Source organism: Vanellus vanellus (assembly GCF_965231255.1).
Source record: "Vanellus vanellus genome assembly, chromosome: 26".
NCBI lineage: Eukaryota > Metazoa > Chordata > Aves > Charadriiformes > Charadriidae > Vanellus > Vanellus vanellus.
In genome coordinates this window covers 337614-357532 of record NC_138931.1, presented here as the reverse complement: position 1 = coordinate 357532, position 19919 = coordinate 337614, and the positions used below count along the sequence as shown (strand labels likewise).

At 59.9% G+C, this 19919-nt stretch overlaps 1 protein-coding gene across 1 annotated transcript; it reads right to left on the bottom strand.

Annotated features, from left to right (window-relative positions):
• Nucleotides 1-756: 756 nt before the first annotated feature.
• SFRP1 (secreted frizzled related protein 1) lies at nt 757-17470 on the bottom strand (the record flags this gene model as incomplete). Its single annotated transcript, XM_082495862.1, has 3 exons — nt 757-1079; nt 10839-10916; nt 16936-17470. 3 exons carry the CDS (start codon nt 17468-17470, stop codon nt 757-759), a joined length of 936 nt encoding a protein of 311 aa, XP_082351988.1.
• Nucleotides 17471-19919: the final 2449 nt, after the last annotated feature.

The following is a 19919-nucleotide window of genomic DNA, read 5'->3' as shown; positions in this document are numbered from 1 at the left end:
TGGAAGGCTGGAGGAGAAGCAGCACGGCGCTGGGCTCGAGGGCTCGGCCAGCTCGGCTCGCAGCGGCCAGCGCAGGTGTCCCGGTGACACCTTACAGGAGGTGCGGGTAAGGGAGAGCTCCCCGAAGCAGCCGATCAAGGCGTCACAAGGACTCCCGGGTTAAGGCTTAAACTAAGCAGGTTTAGACTACAATGGGGTTCTTTTACAGTGAGGGCAATTAGCTATTAGGAGGTTTTATCAGAGGATGTAATGGGTTCTCCACTACTTGTTTATTAACTTTTATTGTGAGGATGGGATGTTTTTCTAACTGGCCGGCTCCGGTTCAAACAGGAGCTAATTTAGGGTGATCCTGCAGCCACAAAGACAGGAGTAACATGGTCACAAGGGTCCTTTCTGCAATCGCGGGATCTCTTGACATAACTTCACACCCCTCCGCTTGCCCTCTTTACCCGACAGCTGCTATGTAAATGAATGTTCATATCCGAACAGCAACAGGTCTTTGGATATTGCAAACATAAATCGTGTGTGACCTCAGCGACCATTTGGTGCATATGCATCACACGTGCACACTCGGGCGACCAGGAAAATGTCAGCAGCGGGGAGGCAGGAGGGCTGGGGTCGGCGAGGGAAGCTCCGAGGAGCACGAGGGAGGCGCAGAGGGGCTCGGCTCCAGCACCCCCGCTGCGAGGAGCGAGGCTGAGCTGCCGTGCCGGGCTGCGCGAGGTCCAGGCGGCGGCTCTCCCGCCGCCCACCGCATCACTTGAAGACGGACGGAAACGTCGGGCAGTCGGGAGACTTCATCTTCTTCATGAACTTCTTGAACTCCTTGTTCTTCTTGTCCCACTTGTAGATGGCCGTCAGCAGGTACTGGCTCTTCACCTGGCGGCCCATGATGAGGAAGTAGTGGCCGAGGTTGTCCAGCTGATGGCAGGGGCAGTCGGCCCCGTTCTTCAGGAACAGCACCAGCTTCTTCAGGTTCTTCTTCCGGATGGGCCCCAGCTTCAGCGCCTTCCTCTTCCGCGGGACGATCATCTTGTCCCCGTTCTCCTTCTTCACTTCCTTTATGGTCATCTTAAGAGCTGAAAGACAAGCCAGAGAGAGGGGAAAAAAACGCTTCCTGAGCAGCCTTCGCTGGTACAAAGCCTTTGCTACACGAGGCCGGGGGCGAGGGGGCACTGGCACCGCCGCCCCGGGCCAGCAGCAGCCCCCTGCCCAGCCGCAGACACCCACCGACCCGCTCCGCACCACTCCTGACCCCCCGCTCCCCCCTCGGCGCCATCGCCCCTGCAATGACGTGGCCTGCTCACCGCGACACCAAAACCCTCCCGCCTGAAGCAGAGCCACCCCCGCGCCCCGGAGAGCATCGAGGTACAACACTGACGGCCCTGTTTCCCTCCCCCCAGCACAGCACGCCGGGGGCTTTTTATTTGAGAGCCGGCGATACGCTCTGTGCTAGCAAACCCCTAGCTGAGCAAACAAGGTGATTTCCCCGCTCTAGCGCACAGAGAGACTCTTGAAAGGGACATCTGAAAGGCCAACTTGGCTCCTCAAGCATTTGTTTGCAGTCACTCCCGGCCCTCAGGTGCCTCTGGAAGACGTTTCCAAGCACCGAGCGTTGGAGCAGCAATGCCCCCGGCAAACAGCCGCGTGGCCGGGATGTGCGCAGGAGGCAGAGCCGGACGGAGTGGCCACGCGCCTGCACCTTCCCCAGGAGAAGGGGACTTAATCCTATACGACTTCCATGGAAAATATTTTCCTTTTTGGGTTCAGCATTTTCCAGAGTTAATCGCAACCCGAATAAAAAAAAAAAAATTAACGTTCCTTTGCCACAACCATGAAGAGGAATTTAGTATACATGGGAAAAAAGATGGAAATGTGTTGTACATTAAAGTATCACTTCTGTGCCATTTGGCTCTGCCCCATTTTTGGGGAAAAGCCCATATGGCCAAAAATTACTAACATATTTCCATCATTTGGGAGTTTACTTCAGAGCTGCAGATAAATAGTGCTCGGATAGGTGATTAATTACGTGCTGTCCCTTCTCATTTGGGTCTCAGAGCGCGTGCAGCAGACGGCATGCAGAAGCCTCTGGCTCTGGCAGGGAGACGGGTCCCCGCAGCATCGTGCCTTGAAGTCTTGCTCTGCTGGAACTTGTAGCAATGAACACACGTCGCTTTCTGGACAGCAGCTCTGCTCACCGTTCCAGACACGAATGGCAGCAGGACAGCCCGATGACAATGTGAGGAGGCAGCAGAGCCTCTGTGCCACCCCCCTGCTCCCAGCCACTGCGCTGGCAGCGGGAGTGATGGTATTTATCTGCCCATGTGCCAAAAAGGCCTGCTGTGTTTGCCAAGGGCTGTGTCGTGTTATACTGTTACTGTACAAGAAAGTAATCCAGGACTGGAAACCTAAGTGAAATTTTCATTCCCTCTGTTTTCCAAATTCAAGATGTTTAAGAAGTCTAAGAGACGCAAGCTTTAAGGAGCTAAAGACGCTGAACCAGATCAATTTGCAACAAATCTGGAAAATGGAGCAAGTGGTTTTCAGGCAGCTCTAAGCTCCGTGACATTAGTTGGGCAGCAGCAGCATCCCTCAATATGAACCTCAATTTCTTTATCCGTTCTGACTTTGAACTCTTGCACTAAACCCAGCGGTTGTCACTGCAGGAGGAATGGTATAATACCAGTAATAAGAGACTTTTTCAAAATGGTTTGTTTGCAAATCGCTTTGCTGTGATCGCTGCAAGTTTAGATCCTTGTTGCTAGAGGAAGAAAACACCCTGGCAGCTCACAGAGGTGCTGTCCTGCTTCAAGCATCACAGTCGACGGACGACGAGGAGGGTTGGGCAATGCTGTGCCGAGGGAGCTCGCAGCCTCTGCCGTCCCTGCGCAGCAGCAGCGCTCCGTGTGCGGGCTGAGGGAGCGTGGGAGCTGCCCAGGGGAGACAAAAATCCAGGCATGAACTAAAATCTCACACGAACCTCACAAAACCTCGCAAAGCAGTGCACAGAGCCAAGATCAGACATCACCAGGAGGACTAATGAGGCAGCTGACCAGGGGTGCAAATAATTTGTGTAGGACTCTGCTCTTCACAGCAACGATCCGCTTCTTGTCATCAGCAGAGGGAGTCTGCAGTGCTGCCCAGGTAAAATCCAGCCTGGCTCAAGGACTATGGAGTGTCGGCTGCCATGCTGTGGCTGAGCAGCCACACGAGCAAAGGGCAAAAAAAAAAGGCATTATAATCACCGCCCAGTTTTCACCCATCTGCCAGTGACCTGGTCCTCGCGGTCCCCTTGCTCCCCTACTCGGGCCGCGTTCCTTCAGCCCAGACCTGCTTTCCGGGCGAGACTCCCGGGCACGAGCGGCGCGTTCCGCAGCAGCGGGGTCGACACACAGCTCAGCTCTGGCGTCTTCCATGCACATCACAAAAGCGGCGCCTGAGGGCACGTTCGTTCCCGGCTGCACTGCCAGCTCCGAGAGCACCCCGCCGCAGCGGGAGGCAGCCCCTTGGCTTGTGGCTTTCCTGAAACAGAAAGGGTTTGGCAGGGGCCACCACCGAGCGACTTGCCGCTGCTGCAGCTCTCCTGGCATCCCCCCGGCCCCAGGAACACCTCCGCCCCGGCAGCGGGGGAACGGCTGGAGCGGGACGGATCGAGTCTTGGCTCCAGGACCCAGCCGGGCTGCCAAAGCAAACAGCTCCCTCCCTGGGAGCCCTGGCCTTTCCACCCCGCTGGGACACACCAAATCCGTCTCAGCGCCGAGTGGGAGAAGAGATGAAATTGCCTCCCAGACCCCAGGACACGCGTGCTTGCGCAGACTAAATCTTGTGCCATCACTGCCAGGAGGGAGCTGACCCAGGAAGAGACCGGGGGGGTTATTCGCAGCAGCCTCTGCCCAGCCCAGCCCCTGCAGCCTGCCCACACCATGGTGGCACTGCCCCGGCATCGCCCATGGCATCGCCCCACACCATCCCACGTGCTGCCGCGGCTCTGCGTCGCTGCAGGGGAAGCACGGCAGATCCCAGCTCTCAGACGATACACACATGTTCCAGCACAACCTCTTATCAAACCTGAGGTCCCTCACTAAATTGCAATCACACCTCCTCACCTAGCGCACCCAACACCTTCCGCTTTCACCCAAGCTCCTGTTAATCGAAGCATCCCCCCTGCTCCCGAAGATGCTGGCTGATGGGCTCACACAGAAAAGTCCTCACTCCCTTCGCTGCGAGCACATGTGGACAGACGGCAGCCTCGGGGGCTGCGGAGGGACCACCAACTTTCCTGTAAAAGTGGGGAGCACAGATGGGACCAGGGGCTGACTCCCGGCCTCACCACGAAAAGGTGATGGCAGAGGAGCCCCATTCTCCACCGTCCCAGCAGCACTGGTGGCCAGCTGCAGCCAGGACCACACATAAAACCAGGAAAGCCCTTTCCAGCCAGGCATTGTCTCAGCTCTGCTTGCAACATCACCAGCGCTGCAGAGACACAGTGCGGGATCCAGCACAGCACGGTACCAGGACTGCAGCCCCTGGGGGCGGGGGCGAGCAGCATCTCCAGGGATACTGCACACCCCTCCAGGACACCCATGCCCGCAGGGACAGGGACTGGCAGCGCCCTGGGGTCGTGCAGCTGATGGTGCTCAGGGCAGAGGGGCACTCCTGCACGGCACAGGGACAGGTTTTACTTTTGTGCCATACATGGTCCCAAAACACCTTCCCTGTGAGCGCTGCCGGTACGTCTGCTTGCAGGCAAGTCATGGCAGGAGACCTCTGGCACAAGGCAGCATCCAGCCACCCACTTCAAAGGCTCTTCCCAGAAAACACAGAAGTGAAAGCATTAGTCAGGCTGGGGGGGGGGGGGAAACACAAGAAAGGCAGATTTCGGGATTTAATTTGGGACGCTACAGCTCTCAGCCATGCTGTGTTTACAACAGCAGAAATCCTCCCGGGGCACTAAACCCACACTTGCCCTTGCTCAGCCCCAGCGCCAAGGAGCCGGAGTCTGCCCAGGCACGAGCCACTCGCCAGCGCTTTGTCACAGCCAGGAGAGCCGGCACCAAAAGCCCAGCGCAGGCACTGACCCTCTCACCACACCTTGCCTGCTGCCACGGGAGCTGCTGGCACGAGAATTAGATGTTGCTGCACGACCCGTGAACAGTGTGGAGACTCCCACAAAGAGCCTGTGTGCACCAGAATTCCCCCGGCGTCCTTGTTCCCAACACAGCACCAACCAGCCCTTCCTTCTCCCAGGGCACCATCCAGCAGGACCACGCCACCAGCGACCATCGCAGCAGGGAAGAGAAGGCCAGCATGGGCAGCCACATCCCCTCCGAGGTCCTCCTCCCCTGTGGCCCCAAGCTGCCTCGCGCTTCCCTCTGGATTGCTGCAACTACAGGATGCACAGGGCGGACACATGAGAAGGGCAGCGGTGGCTCCGGATGCGCGACTGCCCCGTCACCAGCCGCAGCTCCCATCAGCACAGGGCCAGACTCCAGCACGGGGAGATGCACCCCTGTCAGAGCAAGCCAGGAATTTGGCCCCAGCTGCAAACGGCTCCTATCAGATGGCAGCACAGCTCTGTTATCTTGGATGCAGACAGAGTCAGGAGCGCTGGAGATATAAAAAAGTCTTTTTTTATTTCTGCTAATACGAAACAGGGTTTATGAAAGTGTTTGCTCACTCAGAGTGAAATTACTCTTGGCAGCAGCAGCTCCAAGAGCAGCAAAGGCGCCACAGAGCTGGTTGGGGTCCAGCCTGACAAAGCACAACTCAAAACGTATCTTACCCGTGTCCCTACAGCCCCAGCTTCCCACTCCCACCCCCAGCGTGGGGAAAGAGGAAACCCAGTCTCCCGGGCAAACTGGGAGCACTGCGTTGGTGCCTCCCGAGAGCAACACGTGCTCCTTCCCCGACCCCAGCACCGGGGCTCGGGCACCCTCTCCGCGTCCCCAGGAACCATGCAGTGCCAGGGGCTGCCACAGGCTGGGATGCGCGAGCCCCCGCACCCTGCGTGCCATGCCACCGCCGCGGACGTGCCCCACGGGCACCTCCAACCCCTCGCTCCCAGCACACAGGAGCCCGCGACCGAGACGCCGCCTCCGCCGCTCTCCTGCCTGCACGGGCCGGGCCCCCTCCAGCACCTCAGGGGCAGCGAAGGGAACGTGAGAGAAGGGAAAGCTCTGCTGTTCCTTCGGCCTCATTGCTCCTTCCCCTAGAAATCACTCAGGAGGAGGAAACCTGCCAGAAGACACATTAGGGCTGTAAGAGGAGAAAGCTGCAGGCGCAGAGCTGTCAGTCACGGGAAAAAATAAACAGCGCGTATTGATTGCACTGCAGTCTCCAGTGCAGCGAGAGCCGTTCAGCAGGATCCCCCCAGACCCCGGAGAAAGGGCAGAAACAATAAATAAAATCACCAAGAGAAACAGAGAGAGGAATGAACTGCAGGGCCAGCCCAGCCTGCACGAGGAGCGGGAAACAAGCCCCGGCTGCCGCCCCGGGGGGCTGTGGGGTACAGAGGGGTGATCTCACCCTTCACCACGCGTACACCGATCCCCCCCGCACACCAGAGCTGCGCCAAAATCCACACTGCAGTCAGCCCACGCACACCCGGCCCGGCCCGGCCCCCCGAGCTGGTGTGTGCCCCGGGCGAGGGTCCCTGCACCGCTCGCGGACACCCCCTGCGCTGCGCTGCCGCAGCCCCACTCCGAGCCCCGGGCGACGCTCCTGCTGCCCCCCACCTCGGCGCCCAGACGCGCAGCAGCACTCACACGCAGCCGGGGGGGCAACAGGACCTCTCTGCGTACCGCATGGCGAGCCCCAGCCACCGCCACAGGGACGGCGAGATGCGCTGCCACCCCAGAGCCATCCTGCGCCTCGGGCAGCCGCCATGCTGCCGGCAGCCCAGCGGAGAGAGGAGCTGCCTCAAACCAGCCCCCGGTAGCCCACGGCCACCGCTGCTCAAACGAACGCCAACCCAGAGCCCCACTGGCGCACAAGGCTGGCGGTCTCCTGGCACCCCTCCGAGCCCCAGCATCTTGTCCAAGGCCCTCTCCTGGCCCAGGGAAGAAAGGTCCGTTTTCTTTACAGTCTCCCTGTGCTCACGGCTGGATGCAGCTCTCTTCCTTCACAACCCTCAAGACCGACATCGCTCCCGGCACTGTTGCGCAGCCACCTCCCACCCTGGCACGGCCGCACGCCAGCGGCGGGCAAAGTGCTCCTCATGTCTTGTGTGTAGTGAGTGAAACCCACAGTAACATTACCGCGGGAATCCGTGCAGGACCCACCAACAGCTGCTCCATGCAGCACACGATAGTTTAAACATTTACTGTACGTGTCTGGCTTTGATGAGGATCTGTAACCTGTCAGCTGCTGGTGTTTACCTTGGTGGATGTGTTTGAGAAATCTCAGTCTGAAGGGCCAGGAATGTATTTTAGTGCCAGATAAACAGCTCTCCTTGAGAAGTCACCCCGTGACAGTAACCCCCCAAGACTAAACAGAGGACCACGCACTGTGCTTTGAGAAAACTTCCCAAGGTCGACACCTCCTCCGCTGTCTCCTCCCCGCAGCTGGGACACCCCGGGAGCTCTCTGCACTGCTCTCCCTTGCGGGGCACAGGTAAGGGCTGCACCGCATCGCTCCCCCTGCTCCCGCTCCCCTGCGGGCTACAGACTGGGCACGTGTGGAGGCAGTGCCACGTGCACACAGGACCCTCCTGGATGGGAGGAAAAAGTGACAGAAGGAAGAAAACGCCAAATGCAGCTGCATGAAACCTACACCACTAAAATCCCGTACAAATGAGCTTCCCACCGCGGCTGAGTCTGGGGACAGGGAGGAGAAGGGGAAAAAAGTATACCCGAGACACAACCAACTTTCCATTGTGAAGGCAGTGAGGGTTCACACGCAGCACACACCAGCTGTGTCCTGCTCAGCTGCCTTTGGACTTCTCTGCAGTAGGGACGGCATCTTGTTTTCAGATGAAAAACCTCTTTCTGAGACAAAAAGAGAAAGTAGGAGTGGGAAGGAGGAGGAATGAGACCAACCTCAGCATTAGCAGGAGCTGATGTTTAAAAAATGAAGTTACGTGTTGAAGCTGTGCTGATCCACAGAACAAAGAATGAACCCAAATTCCTTGCAATGGTCAGAAAAATCATCAGACTCTGCTTTGGCAGAGAAAACAAATGACTTTATACAGAGCTGGAGAAACGTGGTGATCTGGGCGAGTCAGGTGGGTGCAGCGACACAGTTGTGACACCCGACATTACGACTAAAGCTATGCCAAGGTCTCACGGGAGCTGGTTCAAATATAGCCGTGTTTGTCTGCACAAGCTGTTGTCACCTGGATGTGGGCATAGAGCACTCGGTGACATCACTGAGCTCCCCGACATGGCCAAGAGCAGAGCTCCTCCCGGCGAGCTGCGCCTGCTGAGCTGGCTCACGTTCCTCCCGCTCCGTGCGGGGACCCGACATGGCTGTCCTGGGAACAGGCACCGATACCCACCACCCCAAAGGCTCCTGTGAAAACCTTCACAGCCGTTTTGGATTGACTAGGGGTAGGCACGGGGGCTGAGGTCTCCTCTCCTTGCTGCTCCTCTGCTCTCGCGGAGCCCGGTAACACTATATCTGGCCACTCACCGCAGCCCTACCCAGGGAGCTGCCTGCCAAGAAATATTTCCATCCTCTGAACGCTGTCACCACAAAATTTCTCAATAACCAACTTACTCTGTGGGCAAGTCAACATCTCAAGCCACTCCACCGAGGCTGTGAATACTTCTGGCTTGGCCTCTGCTCCCCATTGTGTAACTGTCCCAAGGCACGGGGAGGATGTTTAGTGGCAGGGACTAAACTCGTATTTCCCTTCCCAGTGCTTGCCCACCCGCAGGGCCCCACCTCGACCTGCTCCTCACGCACCTCTGGAGAGGCGACAGGTATTGCAGTGACCTGCTGGCAACAGAGCCGCCACTGCCACCCGGCCAGTGCCCCTCGCTCCTCCTCCGGGATAGAGGTCCCCAAGCCCAGATCCCCTGAACCAGGGCGATGCCTCTGCATCACCGCAGACCCAGGCACACAGCCCCTGCCCCAAACCAGCTGTGCTGGTCCCAGAGCCGCTCGCTCCCTCACCACCGGCTGGGAAGATCCCTCCAGTCTCTCCCCACGGATGCAGTGGGGCAGGGGCAGCTCCTACGCCTCATCTCCCGCCTGCTCCTACATCTCACGTCCTTCCTGCCTGCCCAGGGCAGAGCTCGGTGCTCCAGCTCAGCCGCCTCCGAGCGCTCAGCCCATCAGCCGGGTGACCAGCGCGTCCCACTCCCCAGCCCTCTGCCCCCACAAACTGGTGCGTCTGTTATCGGACCCAGCTACAGGCACGCGCATTCCTGGGAAACTATTACATGGGCGTTCCCGTTGGTGCTTTTCCCTGTTATAAAAAGTCTGTGCTGAACTTAGGACTTTTGGCATACCAAATCTGCAGGAGAGTTGAGAATTCATTTCCAGCAGAAAGGGTAATACGCCGGCATGCAGAGCAGGTTTGGGTTTGCATAGCGCGCTCTGGCACAGGGCACATTCAAGTGCTAATCCCCGAGGAATGCACACCTTGTTCAATATGCCTTTAATAACCTTCCGGGAAAGTTACATACACCAGCAAGGATGTCAAAACCAGTTAATTCTGGGTTTGATCTGAGAAAGCTAATATTTTTCCCTGTGATACTCTTTCTTTAAAATGAAGTTCTGAGTTCTGTTTACCTATGATTGTCTGACTCACTCACTCAGTCATAATACTTTCAGGACACAGCTTTCAAGTAGCTTTGCATTTTTTAAGCTCACTGCTTGGCCCTGGCTAGACAAGGACTGGCTTTGGGTTTTTACACCCAGACTTGACAAGTGCAGCAAAACTTTGCTGAAAAGAAACCCAGCGGTACAAGCAACCTGGGGGAAGGAAGCAGCTGGTTTGCTCCTTCATGACTGCAATTGGAATAAGGGTCCATCCTACGCATCATTCCTGCAACTGCAAACAGCAGTTGCAAACAGCAAATGCAGGCGGAGAGAAAAGTGAGAGTATGTGAGAGAAACAGCCCCACAGACACCCAGGGCAGTGAAGGAGGGGAGAATGTGCTCCAGGCGCCGGAGCAGAGGTTCCCCTGCAGCCCGTGGAGGACCCCAGGCCGGAGCAGATGGTTGTGCCTGAAGGAAGCTGTGACCCCGTGGAGGGCACCCCGCGCTGGAGCAGGCTCCTGGCAGGATCCGTCACCCCACGGGGGAGCCACGCTGGAGCGGTCTGTTCCTGAAGGACTGCACCCCGTGGAGGGACCCACGCAACACAAGAGCTCGGGAACACCAGGGTTAAGTTACAACCCCCCCTGAAATCACCAAAGAACAGGCGCTGCCACTTCTGCCCCATCCCCGGACCGAGGGCAGTGACGCCTCGTAGCCTGCAGTGCCGCCGCTTCGGCGGGTGATGCCATGCCTGGGGGCCTCATCCCCGCAGCATTTCTCCATGCGGGGCAGGAGAGATGCTGCAGCACTGCAGCCGGGGCGATGCAGGAGCGCAGGCACTGCCGCCGGGACCCCGCCACCCTGGTCCCCGGTCACGCTCGGCTGCAGGAGCCGGACACATCCCGTCCCCGTCCCACCACCCGCCTCTGCGCGCCGACACTGACACCTAGAGGCCCGCTTGCCTGGCCTCGGGGAAGGCCCACAGGCAACGCGGCCACACCAGCCACACCGCTGGCCGCTCCACTCTCAGGGTGGCAGGGAAAGGCAGTGGTCGGGGATCCGGCCCACACAGGAGCCACGCTGCCCTGCACCCCCCAGGACAGCCTCCCCATGCCCCCAGCGCTCCTCCTTACCAAACTCGCTGGCACACAGGTGCTCCACGATGGCTTCCGACTTCATCTCGTTGTCGCAAGGCGGACACACGGTTGTTCCTGGCAAGAGGAGAGAAGAGGTGGTGAGGAGCCAGCTCAAGGAGCACCGCAGGGCCGGGCTGCCCCTGCAGTCAGACCGCTGCCCTCGAAGGGGACACGTGTCCAGGCACCCTGCCATGGAGTCCCAGGTCCCAGTGCCGTGGGAGGACACCCTGTCGCGGGTCAGGAGCCGTCCGCCAGCTGAGGGGGCAGCGCTGGCCACGGGCAGCCTCCTGCCACCGCCACTCCAGCGCTGCCGGTGGCCCCAGGGCCGGGCACGGGCAGGGAGCTGCCAAGAGCAGGAGGACGGCGCTGGCAAGGAGAGGGGTTTTCAGCGCCAGGCACTCAGCTGAGGGGAGCCGCTTGCCGCAGGGCATGGCCCACAGCCCACCGATGTTCCCTCCCCGTGGCGTGCCAAGGCGGGCACACGGTGCCCAAACCCCGGCACAGCGGGAGGACGGTGCCCAGGGACAGCTCACGCGCTGAGGGGCTCCCCGGAGCTGGGTGGGGGGGGGGGGGTGTCAGGGCTGGCATAGCACAGCCCAGCGCAGGGTCTCCCTCGGTGCCGGGGACCACCCCGCAGTCTGCCCGGGCACTGCGGGGCAAGCCCCTCGCCTGCCTCCCGCCTGCCCTGCCCAGAGCCGCACTGGTTAGTGATGGACTTCTCACACGCACCGCCCCCCTCCAGAAGCCCCCACAGCAGATGTCTGAGAGCGGACATCTTCTCTTTTTTGTTTTCGGCCCAGCTACACCCCTGCAGGGCAGCCGCGTGGCTCCAGCAGGGAGAGCCATCTCTGCTCCACTGGTGGAGGCCAACATCCTCCTCTCGGGAAACGCCAGCCCAGAACTTTTCATTGGGATCCATCCTGGGAGGAAAGCTCGCTTCACCCAGAGAATAAAAATCTGTTTCCAGGTTCCCGTCTCCAGCCGGAGCAGAGACCACCCAGCAGCACAGACGCAGATTTGTGCTACTGGCGGGTGAATTTATTGAGCTGGAGATACTGCTTCTGTTCCGGGTCCAGCAGGACGGAGGGCTCTTTCCCACACAAGGGAGTTATTCTCAGGGACGGCGCTGCAGCGAAACATCTGCCGGTCCCTGCCTGCAGACAGAGCATTCGCCCCCTTCCAGCCCGCAGCCAGGCCAGCAAAACCCGCAGCATGGCTGGACAGGAAAAACAGAGAGGTGTTGCAGAAAAAATAGGGGAGCAGAGCCAGAAGGGCTGGCGAGGGAGGCACAGCCACGACCCGTGCCAACCGCAGAGTCGAGTCTCCTCAGTCACAGATGCCCTACGGGGTTTCAGGCGAGACATTTGTTTTCTGTGGCTTGTTCTTCCCCTCTCCCCCCCCAAATCTTTTCTGTGCCAAACGCGAACTCCTGGGGTCACAGACCACGTCTTTATTAATCACACATGCATAGCAATTGGCCCTCCCATCGCCCCAATGTGCGAGCCACAAGGCAACCTTCGCAGCACCCAACAGAAGACTCCACAGTCCCACTCCCGGTACCTGCGAAAGCTGCCCATCGCCTGCATAACTTCCACTTCCAAAACCCTTAATGTGCAATCGCCACTTTTACCATCTCAATTGCCACTTTTACCGTCTTAACTTAGAGCGACGCTGGCAGAAGCCAGCCTTGGAGAGGGGACGTGATGACATTCCCAACGCTTTATTTTTAAAATCAGCAGTCAGAATATTTCCGTGCAGGCTGTGCACGTAAGGAGCTCACGCAGAGGGAGAGGGGATGCTCACAGGAGGGTGACTGCCCCGGCGCTCTGTCTCTGCTGCAGTGCCAAGAGGTAGTTATGGTGCTGGGGACCACCTGTAGGAACAAGACGGGGTACCTGCAATCCATTAGCTCATCTCCGCACATCCCAGTGTGCAAAGCCTTCGATGTGCCTCAGCAGCCAAAGCACCACTGGCCGAGCCTACACGGGCCAGACAAACAACATGGAAGCCACTGCCACGTTCACCCCATGAGCTTTCCAGGCAACAAAAGAGGGGAAAAAAAAAAAAAAAAAAATTAGAAAATAAGACTCATCGTTCCCTGGTGAAAACACGGGCTTTGTTTTAGCTGTGCCACAGCAGCCCCTGGGAACGCTCTGTCACACGCAGGGTGGCAGGGACTCACCCACGCACCCCACTGCCCAACTGCCGCAGCCCTGCACCAGGGTGAAGCCCCCAGCATGCTCCCCCGTGCCAGGAGGACTCCCATGGCCTGGAGAGTGTCAGCAGGCACCCCGGTGGTCACCCCAGCTGCACGCCAGGTGGCTCTGCATGCGGGGAGCATCCTCCATCCCTGCCTCCCGTGCCCCGCTGCAGCACGGACGTGCCTGCAGGGCTGCCAGGGGACACTGTCCCATGCCGAGGGCAAGGGAAATGCTCCTCTCCTATGGGACACCCCATCACACCGAGGTTAGGAACACAAACATCAGGGCCCCAACCAGCTCTGGCACCGCTCTGTGTCCCAGGAAAACTGCTGTTCTGTGGAGCCACAGCTGTCCTAGAACTGTCTCCCAGTGCTCCCGAGGCATCATGGCCAACGTCCTCCAGCCCACAGCGCTGCCCAGCACCTCACCTTCGCCTTCCCGCACGATCCCAGGCTGCAGAACCAACAAGAAGCCCCACCATGATTCCGGTCCTCCCGCCTCAGGCAGTCCCCACTGCAGTGGCCCAGAGGTGGCCATGCCAGCACGCGCCCGGCCGCACTGCGCCCCGCGGCACCACTCACGGCACCGGGCACAGCCGCCTGCCTCCTCGCCTACTGCAGGTCGGCTGGGGACCATCCCCTGCAGTTGACATCTCCACTCCAAGCGCAACCTCCGCCTGCCTCCAGCTCACTTCTTCCCTGCTGACCGTTTTCTAACGCCCGGCCTCAGCGCCGGATTACTGCAGGGGCAGGAGAAGGAATGTGTAATGCTGTATTAATCTGCAACTCCCCCGATGCATCCTGCGGGCCCGCAGGCTTCACCGCCCCGTGCTTAAGGAGAAAGGAATTCCGCGGGTCAGCTCTTTGAGAGGCAGAAACAAATTCCAATTCTGAGGTGTTAATGGGGAAAAACACTGAAAGGGCTCATTCTTATTAGTGCCCAGAGAAAAGGGGGGAGACTGGTGGGTTCTGACCCTCTCCGAATCAAGAGGAAACACACCCCCGTTCCTGGGACCGAAGGGGCTCCAGGAGCCGGCACTCATGAAGACACACAGGAACTGTGTGCTGGTCTCCGGCAGCGGAGCCCCGGGCCAGGGGAAGGAGCCGGCACGCACCGGGATGAGGGCTGAACCGCAGCAGCACAGGCACGCTCAGTGCCACCCCTCGTCTGCACGAGGGCCAAGCACCGGGCACCTCGCCGGGTCCGGCCCCGCCGTCACCGCAGCCACGCGTGGATCTCCTGTGGAACACGGGAGCAGCAGTGCAGAGACACGTCTGTGCCGGTGTACATTACAGCGGTGGCTGCAATTAAGTTTGCTCTGCTCACTCTGAGCTCTATGGGGCATATGCAGCACGTGCAGCTGCATCCACCGAGGGCTACTTGCAGAACACATGCAGACGCCTCTGCCACAAACCAGAGTGAACGCCGTGAACGCCGGCCCAAGGGCAGCGGGTGCAGCACAGCAGGCTGCGGGAGGGGGGTAGGGGGCTGACCTTCCCACCGGGAAGAAGCATCTTCTGGCAAGATTGCTCGTCCCCTCACAGAGAAGGGCTGCAGCGGGTGCAATGGGCACAGGGAGCTCAGCCTGACCCCTCGGGAGCTGCTGGGGCTCAGCTACAGCACGTGCAGGGGTTTCCTCCTGAAACACTCTCAAGCAGCCAGGGGATGTGAACAACCTTACGCTTTCCCACTCTTCCGCTGAATGCTGAAGAGAGTTCACATTTGCACAACAATTTTAAAGACTTATTTTCTGTAAACATCCTTGCAAACAAATTGCTCATGTGAAAGTGCTTGGGACATAAGTTATGCAAAGCTATTTAGCAGACAGTGATTTATCTGAGTGGCTGCAATGCTTCTGTGCAATACTCACCCAGCTCCGATTTACCGTTCACTCAAGAGCGAGTTCACACACCCTAAAGGTTGTGCAGAATGCGGGCTCTCCGCACCCCAAACAGGACCAGCAATAGACCCACAAAGGACTCAAACCTGAGCTGAAGCAATTCCTTGTACTAAAGTCACTTTAGCAATGCCTGTGAACAACAGCACGGTGACCAAATACTGTGCTGATGAGCACATTAGCAGCACTGAAAGAAAACGGTAATGTCCCACCTCAGTGCTGCTGTCAGGACAGGTCTGAAAGGTGATCAAAAAGTTAGTTATTAAATCACACAAGGGAAAACAGCAGATGCTGCTCATCTAGAAGACTGTTACCAGGTGGTCATTAATGTCTCCAAAATGAATGACCTGCACAGAGCTCAAACTCCGTTTTGGTCCTTGGAAGGGGCAGCTCTACAGCGAGCAGCTCAGCCCCATCCGCCCCAGGAGCACACTTGGCTGCAAGTCCCTGGGGAATAAAAGCCACCTTTGTACCCACAACACAGGACGCAGCTGCGGTCTTGACCAAGGGTCTAGGTTCACACAGGACAGATGATTTTAGAGCCCTCCTGGAAAACAAAGAGCTTCCTCCAGCAATCGCATTAGCAAGCGCAAGCCACGGCGAAGTAGCCAGAGTGGCTGTGCTGCCATCGGCAAGAGCAGCCAAACCTCACCCCCCGGCGGGGGCACGTGCTTTGCACCCCACCTGCCTCTGGATGCCACTGCCGGGACGCGAGACGCTCCCTGCACAGCCCCAGCGGGTGTCGAGCTCAGGTGTCCCTCCCTGCCCACAGCCACTGCCCCGTCCCAACAAGGCGCCACTCTCCATGTGCCCCCACACCGGTTCCTGGGGACACCCCCAGAGTGTCACCGCTCCGCTGCGGGATGTGCTCCCTTCCTGCCCCGTAACTGAAGGGCTCCCTGAAGCACGAGTCCCACCAGGAGGAGCGGGACAACGCTGCGCGGTCCTGGGTGAGGGCTCCCAGCCGAGCACAATGTAAAGCCTTTGTCTGTAAAGGTAACCGCACGTGAGCAGCCGCTGCGAAGGGTGACCTCCCCTCCGGATGAGCTCCAGTGCAGCACAGAAGCCATGGCAATCGCTCAGCCCCACGCGCAGCTCCCCCGTCCCCAAGCGCCTTCCTGCGCTATCCCCATGAAATCAGGAGCGTCCGTCCTGAAGTGAAGCTCCGGACAGGAAAGCATTGCACTTTTACAGTCCCCTGCCTTCTCCCTCTGCAAACATCCCTCCTGCCAGCCCTTCAAAGAGCTCCGATGGAGAATGCTGAAGTGACACCGGGATATTTATTTAAGTTTTCCGCAACAAGCAAGACTCATCGCAACTGGCACAAACAAGCCAGGCTGGCACAAAACAGACCTGCCCAACATCATGAAAACGAACAGGAACCACATCTGCTCTCCCCAGTTGTTCCTTGGTCAGTCTCTCACCCCATCGCTGGCACCTGGGAGGGCAGGGATGGATTTCGCCCACACGTGCAGCTGACGGATGCCCAGTGCCGCACCCCAGGAGTGCTCGGGAAGCGAGGTAACCCGCCAAGATTGCTGCCACTGTTTACTCCAGTCAGGCAGCACTGTCTGCCATGGGGACCACATGTCCCACTGCCGCCAAGAACAGCCCCGCAGGAGTTGGGTTTGGCAGAGAAACCGCTGCCGGGGCAGTGCAGCACCCGGAGGATGGAGGGTCGGAGGAGCCCTGGCCCATCAGGGGTCAGAGCGCGGCCCCAGTGACTGCACGGGGATCAAAGCAGCCACGCACCCACCATGCCCCCGCGCTCCTCGGCTCTGCGAGGGAGCCAGGAGCTAGCAGGGTGTCCTGTCTTCCTCAGGACAGGAGCGCTCGGGGGCTGGAGGAGGTTTGCTGCCGAGAAGGAGAGTTCAGGTGAGCCTCCTCCTGCCGCAAGACCCCCTTCAGTCCCACACAGCCCTCCCAGGCTAACGCCTGCCCTGTCTGCTCAGGGGACGGCGCCAGAAGCAGCGCTGGAGCACTGGTCACCCCTTACCTTTGGGCCTGGAGACCTCGGTGGCGTTGGGAGCCGTCATGGCAATGCAGACGTCATCCTGGGGAAACTGGTCACACTTGAGCATCTCGGGCCAGAAGAAGCCAAAGAACTGCATGACGGGCTCGCAGGAGTCGCGCACGGCCTCACAGAGCCAGCGGCACGGGTAGACCGGCCGGTCCAGGCAGACAGGGGCAAAGAGGGAGCAGAGGAAGACCTGGGTGCCCATGTGGCAGTTCTTGTTGAGCAGCGGCACCCAGCTGCTCGCCTGGTGCTTCACCTCGGCCATCGTCTCGTGGTCCAGCAGGTTGGGCAGCACCATCTTGTCGTAGCCCACGCTGTGGCAAAGCCGCAGGTCAGCGGGGATGGCCACGCACTGGTGGGGTTTGGCGTAGAAGCGCCCGCCCGGGTACGGGCCCAGGTCGGACTGGTAGCTGACGTAGTCGTACTCGCTGGCCCCGCCGCACGCCAGCAGCCCCGCGGCCAGCGACACCAGCGCCCGCAGGCCGGCCCCGCGGGGGCCCCGCACGCCGCCCATCGCCGCGCTCGCCGACGGCGGCCCCGACGGCGCTCCCCGCCGCTCGCCTGCTGCCGGTGGCCGCCCCCGGGCACCCTCCCCGCGCCCCCGCCGACGGCCCCTTCGGCTGCGCCCTGCCTGGGGCCCCCAGTGCTGCCGGAGGCGCCGCCCGCCCGGTGCCGGCAGCCGCCCCGCCGGAGGCCGCGCCGCCCCGCCGCTCCCGCTCCCGCTCCCGCCGCCGCCCCGACCCCGCTCTGGCCCCGCCGCGCCGCGCCGCGGGTTTGTGAGCCCCCCGCAGCCAATCAGAGCGGCGCCGCCCGCCGCGCGCTCGCCCGCCGGTGTCAGTCAGCGAGCCCGGCAGCCAATCCCGCTCCGCCCCGGCCCGCCCCGCCCCGCCCCCCGCTCCGCCCGGGCGGGCCCCGACGGCGCCGCGCCTCCGCTGCCGCTCCGCAGCCCCGCGGCCGGGGGCGGCCCGAGTTGGGTGCTCGTCCCCCGCGGCGGCTCCGCGGACTGCGGGACGGCGCCCGGCGCGACCCCGGCGGCGCTGTGCAGCCCGGTTCGCCCCGGCGCCGGAGCGGGCGCTTCCCCGCGCCACCTGCAGCGAGGGCGGCGGAACCCCGGGCCGACGAGGGGGGGCCGGGAAGGTGCCGTGGGCGGCCGGCGGGGGCTCGGGGACACCGGGAGACCCCCGGGCTGCTCACCCCATAGCCCCCCGCGGCTGCCTCCCCCGAGGGCGGCCCGAGCCGTGCGGCGGCGGTGCCGGCAGCGCCCGGGGCAGCTCCTGAGCCGCCGTTCCCAGGGTGCAGATGTTTTTTAGAACCTGGACGGGACCCTGCTAACCTCACTTCCCTGTGGACAAATTCCAACAAAAACTATGGTATTTGCAAAAAAAATAAATAAATAAAAAAAAAAAAAACACAAAAAAAAAAAAAAACACGCAGGAGAGAGAAAAAGTCGGTCTGTTTCTTAAAGAGGTATTGCGCCTGGGAAACGCGGCTCCAGCCCTGCCAGGGAAGCAGAGGCCCTGCGACAGCAGCATCTGCTGTTCCCCCCGCAGCAGAGCTGGTGCCTCGCCTCCCCTCCCAAGGAAAGGGCACGTGTAGAGCAGACCCACAGTGCTGCCTGCTGTGGCTCCAGCGCTCCACGGAGGGACTGCTCCCCGCAGCTCCTCGGAGCAGGAGCTCGGCCACAGCAAGGCAGAGGGCTTGCAGCCGCTGCTATGCACCCCGCTCAGAGACCAGTGTGGGACGCTTGGCACAGCACGGCTGTGCTTGGGAGACAGGGCGGGAGCACAGGCCAGCCCTATTCCCTGCAGCGGGCACAGGCATGGGCACGGGCACAGGCACCAGCTGCTGCGCTCCCGAGGGCCTGCAGAGACTCGCTGCCCTCCAAAGCAGGGAGCGGGACACGTTGAGGGTGGTGGGCAGCGCAGACGTGCTGTCCTACGGCCGCTCGGCGGGCAGAGCAGGGTGCCCCTCGGCGCCAGCCAGGCAGAAGGAGCTGTCTCAGTCCCCATGTGCACAAGATTTGGCCATTGAGCAGCTCTGCCCCTCATGTGCCCGTGCGGCCGCATCTGAGGCAGCTCTCCTGAGCTCTCCTCCAGACTCATACAAAGCTCCCGTTACTGCTGCTGCCCTCTGCATAAACAGCTCGTGCTGTTTCATACAGGAACTACACCTCATTGAGAGGTAAATGGAAGAGGCTCTGCAGCCTGGAAGCGTGAAAGAGCCACTTTCACCTGAGGGCCAACAGGAGAGAGAAGCCAGTTAGCACCGCTAATGGGGTGGAGAATTCAGCAGTAAACAAGAGAAATCCTCACCATAAGGTGCCAGGAGCTGAATGAAAGGGGCAGTTGGATGGAGCAGGGCCTCTCCTGCTGCTTGGGCTCAGGAAATGGTAGCAAAGCGCAGATCACTGTTTGCACCAAGAAACAGCTACAAAATGGGTTTCTCATCTCTTGGGAAACTCTGGCAGCCTAGGATTTGCTCTTACCAACATCAGTTTAGAAACACTAAAACATCTCAGTTTTGAGAATGTAGAAAATACCGCAGTGTCCCAGAGGCATGCTATAGTGCGGTACACAACCAGGGCACTGGTCTGCTCCAGGGCTATTGGGATGAATTTCTCTCGAGAATCTTTATTTGCACCCAAGTGTAACATCCTCAGGTACGAGTCTCTGGCCCGGAATGTGACCCCTGCTCATCTGCAGCACTGAGAAGCAAATTGTGCAACTAACTCTCCATTTTCAATTGCAAGATCATAAGAAAGTCTCAGAACTTCTCTGTTCTTGCAGCAGCAATGGGCAGGCTTTACTCAGCATTGCTGTAATCTTTCTACTCCAGGCCGAGCAGTGTGATGGAAGCATCATAGCGAGGCAGGCAGGACAGGGGTTCGGAAACTCTTGTTGGAAAGTTGGGGAGCCCTCCAAAGGCAACAGCAGTAACACTGTGCTAAAACTACAGTCAGGGTT